The sequence below is a fragment of the Planococcus citri genome, chromosome 1, assembly GCF_950023065.1.
Source record: "Planococcus citri chromosome 1, ihPlaCitr1.1, whole genome shotgun sequence".
In the NCBI taxonomy this organism is placed as follows: Eukaryota; Metazoa; Arthropoda; class Insecta; order Hemiptera; family Pseudococcidae; genus Planococcus; species Planococcus citri.
In genome coordinates, this window is record NC_088677.1 from 53,449,078 (window position 1) to 53,462,383 (window position 13,306).

Here is a 13,306-nt window from a genome sequence, read left to right on the forward strand (position 1 = left end):
GTTACAGAGGAAAAGGTTTGCTCAAAATTTGTTTCATGGGGCCAGAAAACAATTTTAATAATTTTCAGACATGCCTGAAATTTTTTCTCCCTGCATTCATGACTCTTTGAGTACCTATCTCAGTAAAAACCACATCTATAAAAATTCGTCCAAATTCTACGTATATTTAGATTTTTAGATGTTTGACTGCTGATGATCTTTAACTAAGAATCACAAGATTTGTAAATTTTTAGGAGGAGAAGAAAATATAAAAATTGCCCCTCCGCCCCCTCCTTAAAAAAATGATGGTAAAGTCTCCCCTCCCGGGAAAGTTTTAAATCATGGATATGTTTTTGTTCGAGTTAACTCAATGTTTAGAATTCCAATTGAAGAAAAAAATCTGACAAAATATCAGAAAGTCATTCTTTGAAAGTCTGATAGTTATAATTTCGTTGATCCCCCTTCCCACTTGAACATAATGTAAAAAAATCAATTAAAAAAATTTGCCGTGTTCTTAAAAGACTGGTAGTTATAGTATCAGAAAGTCAAGATGTTTTTTTTTTTCAAGTTTTCAAAAGTCAACCTCACACCGTTCGGTCGGTTTTTTCCAAGTTTTGAAAAGCCTGGAATAATGTCGGAAATTCAATTGATTTTTTTTTGTTTTCAAAAGGCAGAGTGACTCAGATGGGCGTCACGCTAATTTTTTAAGTAAATTTGATTTTGTGTTATCGCAAGAACTTATCCTATTGACTTTAAAGGCTGAACATTGAAATTTGGAATTTCTGTTCAAAGGATACTCAAGATGTGCCTTTTGGGGAGTTTGCGAACCCTTTAATGAAGTCAATTTTTACTTTTTTAAATAAGTAAAATATTGTACCGTTGTTTGAGCCTATTTCATTCACTTATCAACTTGGGAAGCTAAAATTTGGCACCATCATTCAAAGGCTGCTCAAAATGTGCGTTTTGAAAGTTTGCGCCTTCCAACCCCTCTCCCTTCTTGAAATCAACTTTTTAACGGGCCAAGTTTTTTCCTGAATTTATAAGTCCAAACTTGACCAGTTACTTCAAAAATGCAAACATTTTAAAATTGAAATAGGTACAAAAATTTCCTGCCAAAATTGATTTTGAAAAAGAAAACAGCAACCTGACTGAAATAAATTAAAATTGCAGTAATGTATTTGTATATTGGATGGTGATTCATTTGATCTCGCAAGATAAACATTTTTTAATACGTGTATTGTGTGTTTCAATTGCCCCAAAATTGGCAAGATGTTCAAGTTTTTTTTGTTTTCCAATTTTTAGTTCTGGAATGACTGAAAGTGAGCGAACTCCAACTTTGGAGTTCAAATTGGCCACCTTTCACTTTCTTCACAATTAGGTCGCTGTCGACTAGATTTCGTAATTATAATTTTTTTTCAGTTAGAACTTGGAAGACAAGTAATTAAAAAATACACGCTTTTGCCTCCCACACCTGAAATTTTCAAGATAGGTACCCTATTTTTCGATTTATAGGTAATCTGCACCAAAATAAACCCTCAATCGCAGTATTGAATTGATCAAACTCATTTCCAGCTACTTTGGGCTGAAATCCAAGAAAACTGTTTGACCTTCGTTAATGTATTGGAAGTGGTTTTTTTATTAATAAGAAAAATTGTGACTTTACCTATTTTTTGAGCTATCGTCTCTCAACTTTTAAGTATACTAAAATTCCACAAATGATCATTTTTTGATAATTTCGATCGAAGTACCTACTTACATATGTAGTTGTAGGTTTTAAAAAGACCGATATTGTCAAGGGAGTTTGGCACCTACAATTAAGTGATTAAGTAGTGTAAATGTTCCTGTTAATTTCAAGAAAATGTACGTACAATGTTCCAATCTTTTTATGGATACTCGTATTTCAAAAAAAGTGAAAGGGATAGTAATAATGATGTAAGATTTTCATAGCTTTTCTAATTTACATCAATATCTACGCGTAATTAAGTATTATATTTGGTTGGCAATCTTTCAACTTTGGTATGTGAGGCAAAAAATTCAATTTGTTTTTTTGTTTTTTTTTCCTTTAAATTTACTTACCATTTAGGTACCTACTCGAATTAACGATTATTACTGTAATATTATAATTTTCTTGCAACAGAATTTCATTCATCATCAGATGTGTTTACATATCGTTCAAGATTAATGTGTTTTAATTATACACAATTTAATAATTCGACCTTAATCGTAATTGATTTTTTTACACTCGTATGTATTGTACATGTACTGGAACGTATAAAACATTGTAAAATATACAAAGAGTAGGTACAGTAATACATATAAAAGATAAGTGCATAATTACATTTCGTATTATTATTCCACTCGCATTGGCAAATAAACATTCCGAATTAATTGGTATATGTATGTACCTTACCTACAATTTATGTATTATTGACTAGAAATATCGAGAAATTAACGAACGAGTTCGACGAATATTTTACACGCTCCTGATGGAATATTAAACTCTGTTACAATTACTACAAATAATAAAATAATGCGACGTTTTCATGGAATAGGTAATAATGATTTTAAAAAAGATTACCCGTTTAATAAAAACTACACGAGCGTGAAAAAAATGAAGAAGAAAAACATACAGAGATAAAATTACTATACGTATATACCTAAACAATAGACATTCAAACCATCACATGGGGTATAACATTTATGCAATTAACAAACAAAAATATTTTAATCGACTAAATTTAAAAAATTGCTACCTACATTATTCTGTATCACAGCCGTTGTAATTTCATTTTCATTCATTTCCGTTCTCTACTTCAGTAGGTGCGTTCATTTTTTTTGGCCTGAAAAAACAACATTGGGTAATTAGAGATTTAGATAATGTAATTGATTAATCTTGAGTAAACCTTAGACAATCGTCACTTTTTTCCTCGACACGGACGACACGACGTAAGCATATTGATAGATTGTTTGTTATCACATACCATTTGTTGGTATCAATGAAAGTGAGTATATAGTTGTCGTAGAACAATACGAATTAAGTAATAATATTGCTGTAAACTTGGTTACGTAAAGTAATCAAGGATAAACGAAGCAAACATATTGTAGACGATATGAGTATTATATTTTATCTATGATGCGAGTCTGAATTTTTTTTCAGTTTTGGTTTCATGTATCTTATTGACTTTGATGGAATAAAGTAACAATTCAAGGTACCTACCTACCAGCAAAAAGACTCGAATTTTCAAGTAGGTACGTAGGTAAAATCAACTCTTACTTTATGGTTTTGTTTTTACTTTTTCGAGTAGGCAGGTACCTAGAGGTATAAATTAATTAAATGCAATGCATAGGTAGGTATTGAAATTTTATCTAAGTTGTCCATCAATTTTTCGTTCGGCTACGATTACAATACCTATCCCTGATATTGATCGAATAATTTGATAAAATGAAGTACCTACGAATAGGTACGTAGATATACGCTAGGTAGTGCAGCAGGGAGCAAAATTGTAAGCTTCTAAAGCATCAATAGGTAGCTGATTTGTTATTGAAGTACGTATGTAAGCTCAAATGCGGGCAGCGTGTCCATTTACCGAATAAATTTCATAAAAGCGAAAGCATTTAATAAATAAAGCTGAAATACGTCTATTGTTGTCAAATTTCAAAACACGAAATAGAGGTTAATGTCCGAGTAGAAAAATAACCAAATAACAAAATGAAACAGATATAGCCTATAATTGATTATAAAGTTGATATTTTTAATATTTTCATTTCTCAACACATTAAATATTGACGCTTATCGTCACTTAATTTTAATCGCATTGCGATAATTTATTTTCACGCACGAGTAGGTAGGTATCGTAGGTACCTATTTATGCGTGTTCACGTTTTATAAACGCTAGTTTGATTATTTTATTTTTAGTTTGACAGATGTGCAGTTGTTCTTAATGATGGAAGAACATCAGGTTTTCTTATTTTCTTGGTAAAAAAAAATCCTCCAAAAAGAAAATATCTCTAGACAATTTGCAGTACCCGGGCGCGGAAAAATAAAAGGTTCTTATCGCACTTGGAACTGTTAGTGTCAATTTTTCAATTTTTAATGTACCTACACAGTTTAGAATAATACTTAAAAACCGCATTTTTTTTTCCTTCAAAATTGACCCTTTTTTGGGAGCCCTAGCTTCCTTTCCAAAACACCTAGGAGGCTGAAATTTTTTATGGTTGGTCTCTGACTCAAATCATACCACATACTTGTATGTATCAAAATTTGAGTCAAATTGAAGAACCTTTTATTTTTCCGCGCCGGCCTAATTTGCAGTATATAGGTAGGTACATTAACCTGTCATTGAAATTAGGTGTGGTAGAGAGAGGAAAAGAATGCATGGAAAAATTGCTTCCATTGCGTCAATTCAATTATGTTTGACGCAAGTACCGGATGTCTGATCAATTGCGGACTCCTATTGGTTTTCAATTTCATTTTTTTTTTTCATGAAAATGGTTGGTAAATAAAAAAAATTATGACACATTTCTTTTATTGTTTATGAAATGATTTGTTGAAATGAACATATTTTATTGCACGTGAGTTGCTCGAGGGGGAACCCGCAACTCATCAGACACCCAGTATTTGTACCTACATCTTAGAAGATAAGCAGGGAGTGGAGGACACAGTTGATAAAACTGATAGTGAGGAAAACTAGCACCGTTGAAATCTACGTAATTGAAGTTTGATCAGCTTCTTTAAAAACGAAAGAAAGACATTGCCTTATAAGGGAGAGGGGGTAGTTTTTTCGAGGAGAAATTCGCGGGAAAGGGACCTTCTCCTCAGTTACCTACCTATTTTTTCTTTTGCTGTAAAATTACTTGAAAAATTCTACTGACGAAGAGCTTTTAAACGAATTTTCCTCACTATCTATTCTAACCAATTTGAGCAAAATCAGACGCCACAAAACAATTTATGTACGTAATTAAAATATTATTACTTGAACCAGTTTTCTTCATTCTTGTAAATCATTCGTTTTCTCCACCACCTTTTCTTTATCAAGTAAATGTTCTGCGTGTAGAATTTTTTATGTTAGTGTGAATTATTTTTATAAAAAATTAGATAAATTATTAGTAGATATTAGCTATGTATATACCTAAACCTAATACGTGTATATACCGGGTGGCCCATATTAAGTACCTAGTTAGTAGTTATGTAACGTTCCAATAGAAAATTATTGTTCGATGAAATAGAGTTACCAATTTGATTTCGGCTCGAGATATTTCAAAAAGTAAACTTCTTGATAAAGACTCATTACAAAAAACTGATGGGAAATTTCATAGTTTAGGTCTATTATTTTTTTTCATAAACTATTTTTTTTTTTTTAATTATCAAAGCTCAATCCGAGTGAACAAATTCAATTTTTGAAATCTTACACGCGGGCCACCTTGTATTCGTATGTAGAATAGATACTACATTATTCAAAAGCATTAGGTTGGCATTTATATCGTACCTACGCATATTTTGAAATAGGTATCCTAAGATCGTAAATTCCCAAGCAAACTTTACATCCACAAATGTATTAATTAAACAAGTCTATGCATAAGTTTAAATAGACTAAATACCCTCTAATGCCGCGAGAAATACCTAAAATCTATTCCACCGATGGGTAAACCAACATCATACACACATAGGTAGTGTTCATACCTTTTTCACGTGAAGAGTTAGGATTATTCCAATATTGTTGTTCAGATGTACCAAACATGACGTAAAAGAAATTCGTCGCGAACATGACTCCGGCACTCAAGAAGAATACTTTTTTCCATTGATCGACTGACTCCTGAAAAGTGATTATTTTTCTACGTGAATGAAAATCCTTATTTAAACCTAGTAGTTAGTAGTACCTAACTCGAATAAAAAATTCTTTACTTACGGAATTTTCAACAATCCATCCTACAAATAAAGGCCCTAGTATCGAAGTAATATTAGCTAAGGAATTGGTGATTCCCATCAATGTTCCGCAAAAATTCGGTGATAGATCGACGTGATTTGTGATGAAACCAGAAAAAATGGCCCCATCTAGAGCAACCGCCAATGTTAGCAGAAACACAGCCGTGGTCGCATCCGTTGTATTCATTAAAGCCAAAATAAAAAGAGCAAGGCCACATCCCCAAAATGCTGAAACAATGCAAATTTTTCGACTAAATTTTTTGAATATTACTTAAAAATTTGTTTAGTTTCAATAATGGAACAGAATGTTTGGTTATTTTGCAGTTTTCTGGTGATACCTACAATGTCGTAGTAGGTATCTGAATTACGTAATACCTATTGTACATTTTGTGATAGGTACTTAGATATTTTTTATCACCAAAAATAGTAGGTATAGGTATCTAGGTAAATTCATTATATCCTAGGTAATAAAAATAAGGTCGTTTAAATCACTTCAAGTTGAGTATTATTTTTTATCAGAATTTTTATTTAACTGAAATCTACCTGTACCTACATTTGATATATTGTAATGTTGTATATTTTAAAATTTCAAATCGCGTGTACTAATTACTTATCGGTTATCACTCGGTTTGTAGTTGTACCTCGAATTACAATGACGAGTAAATAAACGAAAACAACGATTTGTTCAACTACAAACAAGTACCTACCTACGTAAATAATTTTTGCAAGCAGCTTTTACGATGCGCAGGACTTACTGAGCTGAAGCGTTATTCGTAATATTTCAAAAAATTATCCTCGGTAGCATGCTTGATTACCTATACACGAAAAGAAAATATTCAAGAGACGTTCGTACTTCTTCGTGTCTCTGTGACTTGCTTATTTCGAAATAATCTTAAGAATTAATATGATCGAATCGAATAAAAAGGACCTTTCTAGAAATTCTATAAATTTTGACATCATAGATAGACGATGGCGTAAGTGTAACCAGTAACTCATTTTACAAGGTTGGAATTTTTCACTATCCACCACCTAAAATTGTTACCTATCGGGCGAGAAAACGCTTCCCTACTTTTCTAAATAATCCCTTTAATGTCCCCTTCGTGATATTCAAATAACAACTCGTCATCTTATCATAGAATCTCAAACTGAATTGGTTACCTTGTAGGTACGGTACAAAGCCTCAAAATTTGAAAAAAAAAGAGGAAAAGTCAAGTGACAATTTTTGAAAATTTCCCATTTCTGTGGTAGAATATGTCTATTTAATATCTTCCTTTTCAAGAAAAAAATTTCCTCGGGCCCTCATATAATATTGAACTCCCCCAATGAAGCCCTCGGGTCATTCCACCTCAATTCAACCAACGTTTTTGAGTCATGCCCATCGATTTCGCTCAATTTTTTTAAAACAATATCTACCCACTCAATAAGTAAGAAACCTGCAATCAGTTTGATCCCAGCCCCCTCAGGGGGCCCTTCCTAAAGGGGTTAACCTAAAAAATTGTTTCATTCGTGTGACACAGAAATAGTATGTTTTCGATATCGCTGAACACGAATATAGCCTTAGTTTTTTAAATTGACATCGCCCATGGCTCCCAAAACCTCCCCCAATAGGTGAGAAAATTGTTGGAGGCCGTGGATGGGATCCAATCAAAAATCTGACGTCATATTCGTGTTCAGCGTCACCAAAAACATACTATTCCATGTGTCGCACGAATGAAGCACTTCTTAAAACTTTTATCCCATTTGGGGAGGTGCTGGGGGCCGTGGATGGAGTCCAATCAAAAATCTGACGTCATATTCGTGTTCAGCATCACCAAACACATATAATTCGGTACATCGCATGCCCCAGATTTGTTTTAAAATTTTCACCCAAATTTGGGAGAGGGATGCTCCCCTTCCATTAGGAGATCCCATCTCGAAAATTGAATATTTCAAAAAAAAAAAACATCAAAAGGTACATCTACGGAAATTTTTTCAAAATTTTAAATGGTAGCTCCCACTTACAGCGCCATTCGGCTTTTTTTGGTTGAATTGATATGGAATGACCCCCTCCAAGTTGAAGGAAATCAAAAAATTGAATTAAAGTAGAATTGTGACATTCGAAAAAAAAATTCAGTCTATGCTTTAGATGTAACAGTAAGCTTCAACTAATCTCAAATTTAGGTTCAATTTCCAAATTTTAATTTCCTAAAAAATTGTCTAACTTTCAACTTTTCAAAATTTGGAAACGATGTCTATAAAATCTCAATTCAAACAGCCTCCCAAACTGTAAAATTCGATTTGGTCAACCACGATAGTGATTCATTTCACTATCACAAATTGCTGAAATAAACACTCCTCCCCCCCACCTCAAAGAGAGTCCTACAATACATCAACTAGAAGTGTTGTTACATTAATTTTGTTTTCGGTTACACATTATACCTACGGAAAAAATTGGAGTCATAAAATATGCGATTAAAAACAGTATTCTTTGATCGAGTATGAGTTGACATAATCCCGCTGAAGGCTTTAAAAGGACTCGATATCGAATCAGCGATCAATCACTTCACTACAGTCGGTCGAAAATAGGATATAAGATAAATTCCAGTTTTTTATATAATTTTTTTATTTTCTTCCAGTTTCAAAAATGATCATTGGAGAAAAATACCGTACAAGTGATGGTCATGACATGGTACGATAATGGTGGTATTTACATATTGTAGATAGGTACCTAACCTAGCTACCTATACCTATTCGTTGCTGATATGATATAATTTTACAACTTCCTTGTATTTTTTTCGTTGAAGCGTAAAATGGAACATTATTTAAAACAAACGAAAATGCAAAATAGGTACGTAGATAACAACTTACCCACTGTATTGAATATTTTTCTAAGAGTGGTTTTCGGTAAAACATTTTTTTGAACCATACGATTAAACATAGATGAAAAAACCACCGCCGTGATCGAAGCAGCCAAGTATGGTAAACACGATAAAAATCCATTCTGAAAAAAAGAGAAGAAAAGAAAAAATTAAAAATATGTTCAATATTTAGCAATTTTGTGATCACGCGTTTAAAATTCACGCTCGCAAGTTTACTCACATCTTTTATTTTGAACTTCAAAACCGAACTAATGTAATTGGGCATTTCCGTTAATAAAGTCCAGAATCCCCAATTCTGTCCTAAATGTGCAATGAATACCGCCCATAGTGGTAAGGAAGTCGCTATTTCTCGCCACGGAGTCGGTAATTTCTACGATAAAATTAATTAAATTCATTAATTCATTACCTACTCAAGAGCGATCCGTGGTGTAGGTACAATTAATTCGTGTTTATTTGCGATAAAGAGCGTTTAATTTACTCTCGGCGAAAAAATCGTTTTATCATTCGAGGAAATACCTATCTAAGTTTATGAAGGTAAATATACAATGAAAGGAAATTCAACTTTCACAACCGTAGGTATATATGAAAGCAAATAATTTTCCTTTTCATTAACTACCACGACAAGTTGTAGTTTTTCTTCATCAAATGAAATCTCATTGGTGAGGAAAACTGTTGAATGAACGAGCTTCCCATTCATGTTTACCTTTCTTTACCTGTATCGATCGACAGTGTTACCATTTTTAATGAAACTATAAAACACGGTGGGTAGCATTTTCGCGGAGGCGTTGCTCTCAAACATAGAGTTCGTGGTACTCCTACTCACTTCTTCTTGATTTTGATTTTGAAGCGATTCCTTAATTTTTTGTTTCTCGTCTTCGCTGATACCGTGGTGAAGATCTGGGGTACTAGCTCCAACCCATAAAAATACCACAGACCACAGAATTCCAATGGCACCGCTTACGTAAAATATCGACGGCCATCCTGCAGAACTCGCTGCCAAAAATCCAGATAAAGGTAAACCAATCAGAGTACCTACGTTACTTCCTGTTGAAAAGAGAATTATCAAAATCTAGCTAATCTTATTTAATCCAAAGCAAAAGCAACACGTTGAAATGAGATCAATTAGGTACAACGGATTAGTATGTTTACCACTAAAAGCCAACGTGTAACTGTTTCCCTGTTCTTCGAGTGGTACCCATTTTGAAATAAATACCGTCACGCATGGATAAAATGCACCCTGGAGATTAAAATTTATACCAATTTAGCGAATTAATTTACCTAGGTAGGAAAGACTAGGAACATTACAAAAAGAGAAAATTCATTACAACATAATACCTGAGCAGCTCCCATCAGTACCCTTGAAACAATCACGGCCGTTGAACCAAGATCGGCCAAAAACGGTGTCAGGATTGTTATAAGTGAGCAAAATGTCATCGCCCCAAGTAGTAACGTCTTGGTACCGAACTTTTCACCTAAATTTCCCATGATGATTTGAAACATCATGTAGCCCCAGAAAAAGGCGCTCAATATTGTCCCTTTTACTGGTTCACTCCAATCGAAATCCTGTAGAAAGTATAGGTACGAAAGAGTGATAAAAACATGCGCCTACTCTTCAGAGAATTTTCTTCTTAATTTATGCATCGTATAAAGTTTCAAGATCTCACCTGAAAATTTTCATTAGCCATCTTGTTATTAGTCATGGCGACAATAGCTACAGACATATTTACTCTCAAAATGTAAGCAACTGTAATAGCTGTTACCATCATGAATACTTGGACGTGTCGTAATCCGAATGTAGTAGGAACTGTAATAATTGTTCATCGTATATTGTTATGAAGAGATTATCGTAAGTATATCGCATCTTGTTTACGTCAAATTATTGATTATTTTTAGCTAAAACTTTACCATATGTTTCCATATACCGGTATCATCTCGTTAAATTAGGAATGCATCATAAAATACCTATCCTTCAATAATTTTTAGTACCCATTAAAAAAAAAAAAAAAAAAAAAAATACAGAAAATTTATCATTTTTCTTTTATAAAATAATTTTCAACGTAGAATCAAATATTAAAATTCCCACCTTCCATATGGTAAAAAAAAATTCATACACTCAAACCTTAATTAAAAATAAAAAAATACAAGTAAAATTCTGCAAAGAGAATTAAAAATAATAGGTAGGTTTATTAAATTACTCACTCATTTTGTTGGAAAATCGAAACCGTAGGAAAAATGAAATCGAGGATTCGAAAGCTTCTTCGCCAACGCGAATTCCTCCTCCTTACTGATGAAGCAAGTTGAATGTTTTAAGAGCAAAATACACTCGTAAATTATACACTGTCACTATGTCACTAGTTTTTGTATTCTATGATTAATATTCGGTTAACGTATTCATCTATTTAAACTACGAGTATTATAAGATGGAAACACGATTCGTAATACGACTTAGTCGGAAATTCGCGAATAGTTCTCTCAGTGTTGAAACCTGTTAGTAAAACACGCGCCATTCGAGCACTACGAGACTTTCAATACCGATAGAAACACGCGAGACTGTTATCTCACGGAACACAGTTTAGCCACTCGCTGAAATGTTTATTCTTATAGATTACGGACTTTTTAAAAATGTTAGGTATATCTAGGTAAGGTAATTTTTTCAAAAAAAAAAAGATATCAATTTGTACTGATGTACTTAAGTAATCGCGAACGCATTACTGAGGCCCAGGATACCTAATACGTATATATAGAGCTAATTATCCAAATACCCTTTTAAAAAAATGTTTCCAAAATTATTAGCTGCGATAATTAGGTAATTAGGTAGATAGCTTTAGTGGTTTTTATTATGATAGGTAAATAGTTAATTAGAGATCCACTATATTAATGAAAATGATCGAACTTGTAAATATTGCAATTAAGAGGTGAGTGCACTGCATTTTTAAATTAATTGGATTTGGATGCCGAATTTTTCAACGTAAAATTAATATTATCACTTATCGGTGATAATTTTTGGTTTTCGATCAATTTCTGGTAAAATAAGGTCACTATTGATCAATTTCGGCAAAATCTGTTTTCTAGAAATACATTTCAAAGACGCCTAAACACACCGTCAACCTAAATTTGAACCAATTGATTAGCAATAATTTTAAAATTCGATTTTTCCCACCCGCAGTGGTCACATTTTTCAAAATTGGGAAGTATTTTGTTGGTGAAATAAGTAAAAAATTGAAAATTTTAAATTCTGCTAGAATTGCAGTATATTAATGTAGGTATTTTGAATCGAAAATTACTTGGAGAAATGAATTTTTTCTCTATAGGTAAGATGGCATTTTCATACAATTGAAATCCAGCTACCAACGGTCTGAAAAAATTGAATTTTCCAACCCATCAGCTTCACCTAAAAGGAAATGAATGTCAATTTGGCAAAGAGTTGTCAAATTTTTCATAAAACTTCGCTTGGCTAGAAATTTGAGAAGGGGGGTGCCGCGGGACGATGCCATGTAACAATATCCGAAAAATATCTTAAGTGTTTTTTGACTGCTCTTTTTCTAGAAGAGCTAAATGTAATTCAAAATCATTATCAAAAAATTTTAATTATTGTGGCAACGATTTTTCGCTTCATATTTCCTTCAAAATGAGGGATAGTCATCAAATATATGTATAGGTAGGTACCTACATAAATCTTTATTGCAGATTATCACGCGATATCAAATTCGTCGCTTCAAAATTTAATTTTACGAAGAAAACTATAATGTTCTGTTTGAAATTTGCTTCATAGTAAAGTACCTACCTAAGTAACCCTTTCAATTACATTATGACACATTTTTTGTATCTTTGAGTAATACACAATTACACATGTTCTATCACATAAGTATATAATTAGTAGGGCAGAAGAATATATGCTCTAAAAAACCCAAAATATGCGCATATTTTATGCGCTCATTTTGATGAAAATATGCAAAAAAAATTCCTAAAAAGTTGAAATATGCCAAAATATTCCCACCATTTCCTACACAATATGGGTATCGTTTTACAGGGAAAAACAAAGCGAATTCAATGGTAACCTTGATAGTTTAATAAAGTGAAAATTCCAGGAGGTATTTGCAAGGAAAGGATATAAAATTCAAAGTTTAATGAGAAAAAAATAAAAATTTGTGTTCGAAAAATTTTGTTTTCAAAAAATTACAAAAAAAGCAAATTTTGAAGATTTTTAAAAATATTCCCTAAAAATAGGGGAAAACTGTGAAAATTGACTAAATATGCTGAAATATGCGCTAAAACAGGTGAAAATATGCTAAAACATGCATTTTTAGTCGAAATATGCTAAAATATGCAAAATAACATTGGCTCAGTCGACTTGAATTCTCTTGATTCGCAAAGATGTGTTTGATATTCCCTGCCTAATAGCACAGAAAAAAATATGCTAAAGAATATGTTCTTCTGCCCTAATAATTAGAATCAGATTAACTAAATGTTCGCGTTGACGATTTTAAAAATTTTCTTCATGACCACAACATTGAACTTGGCGCAAAAATATTTCAACATTTCTTTT

At 32.6% G+C, this 13,306-nt stretch overlaps 1 protein-coding gene across 2 annotated transcripts; it reads right to left on the reverse strand.

The window, feature by feature from the left end:
- Positions 1-2,206: 2,206 nt before the first annotated feature.
- Positions 2,207-11,353, reverse strand: LOC135832729 (putative inorganic phosphate cotransporter). 2 transcript variants are annotated; one of them, XM_065346168.1, is made up of 11 exons: positions 10,960-11,353; positions 10,425-10,564; positions 10,096-10,323; positions 9,910-9,997; positions 9,584-9,804; positions 8,981-9,130; positions 8,750-8,882; positions 5,886-6,130; positions 5,660-5,792; positions 4,953-5,023; positions 2,207-2,819 (listed from the first exon to the last, which is right to left on the reverse strand). In XM_065346168.1, exons 1-10 carry the CDS (start codon positions 10,961-10,963, stop codon positions 4,968-4,970), a joined length of 1,398 nt encoding a protein of 465 aa, XP_065202240.1. In that variant the 5' UTR covers positions 10,964-11,353; the 3' UTR covers positions 2,207-2,819; positions 4,953-4,967. The 2 variants fall into 2 exon arrangements, with proteins under 2 accessions (XP_065202240.1, XP_065202241.1); XM_065346169.1 differs by lacking the exon at positions 4,953-5,023 and having other exon boundaries at positions 10,960-11,349.
- Between the last annotated feature and the right edge of the window lie 1,953 nt (positions 11,354-13,306).

Excerpts from the sequence above, each read along its gene's own strand:
- LOC135832729 (XM_065346168.1), bottom strand. Across the intron at positions 9,131-9,583 it reads AAAATCAAAATCAAGAAGAA|AAATTACCGACTCCGTGGCG; the intron begins GTGAGTAGGAGT and ends ATTTTATCGTAG. Across the intron at positions 6,131-8,749 it reads AAAAATATTCAATACAGTGG|CATTTTGGGGATGTGGCCTT; the intron begins GTAAGTTGTTAT and ends GCATTGTTTCAG.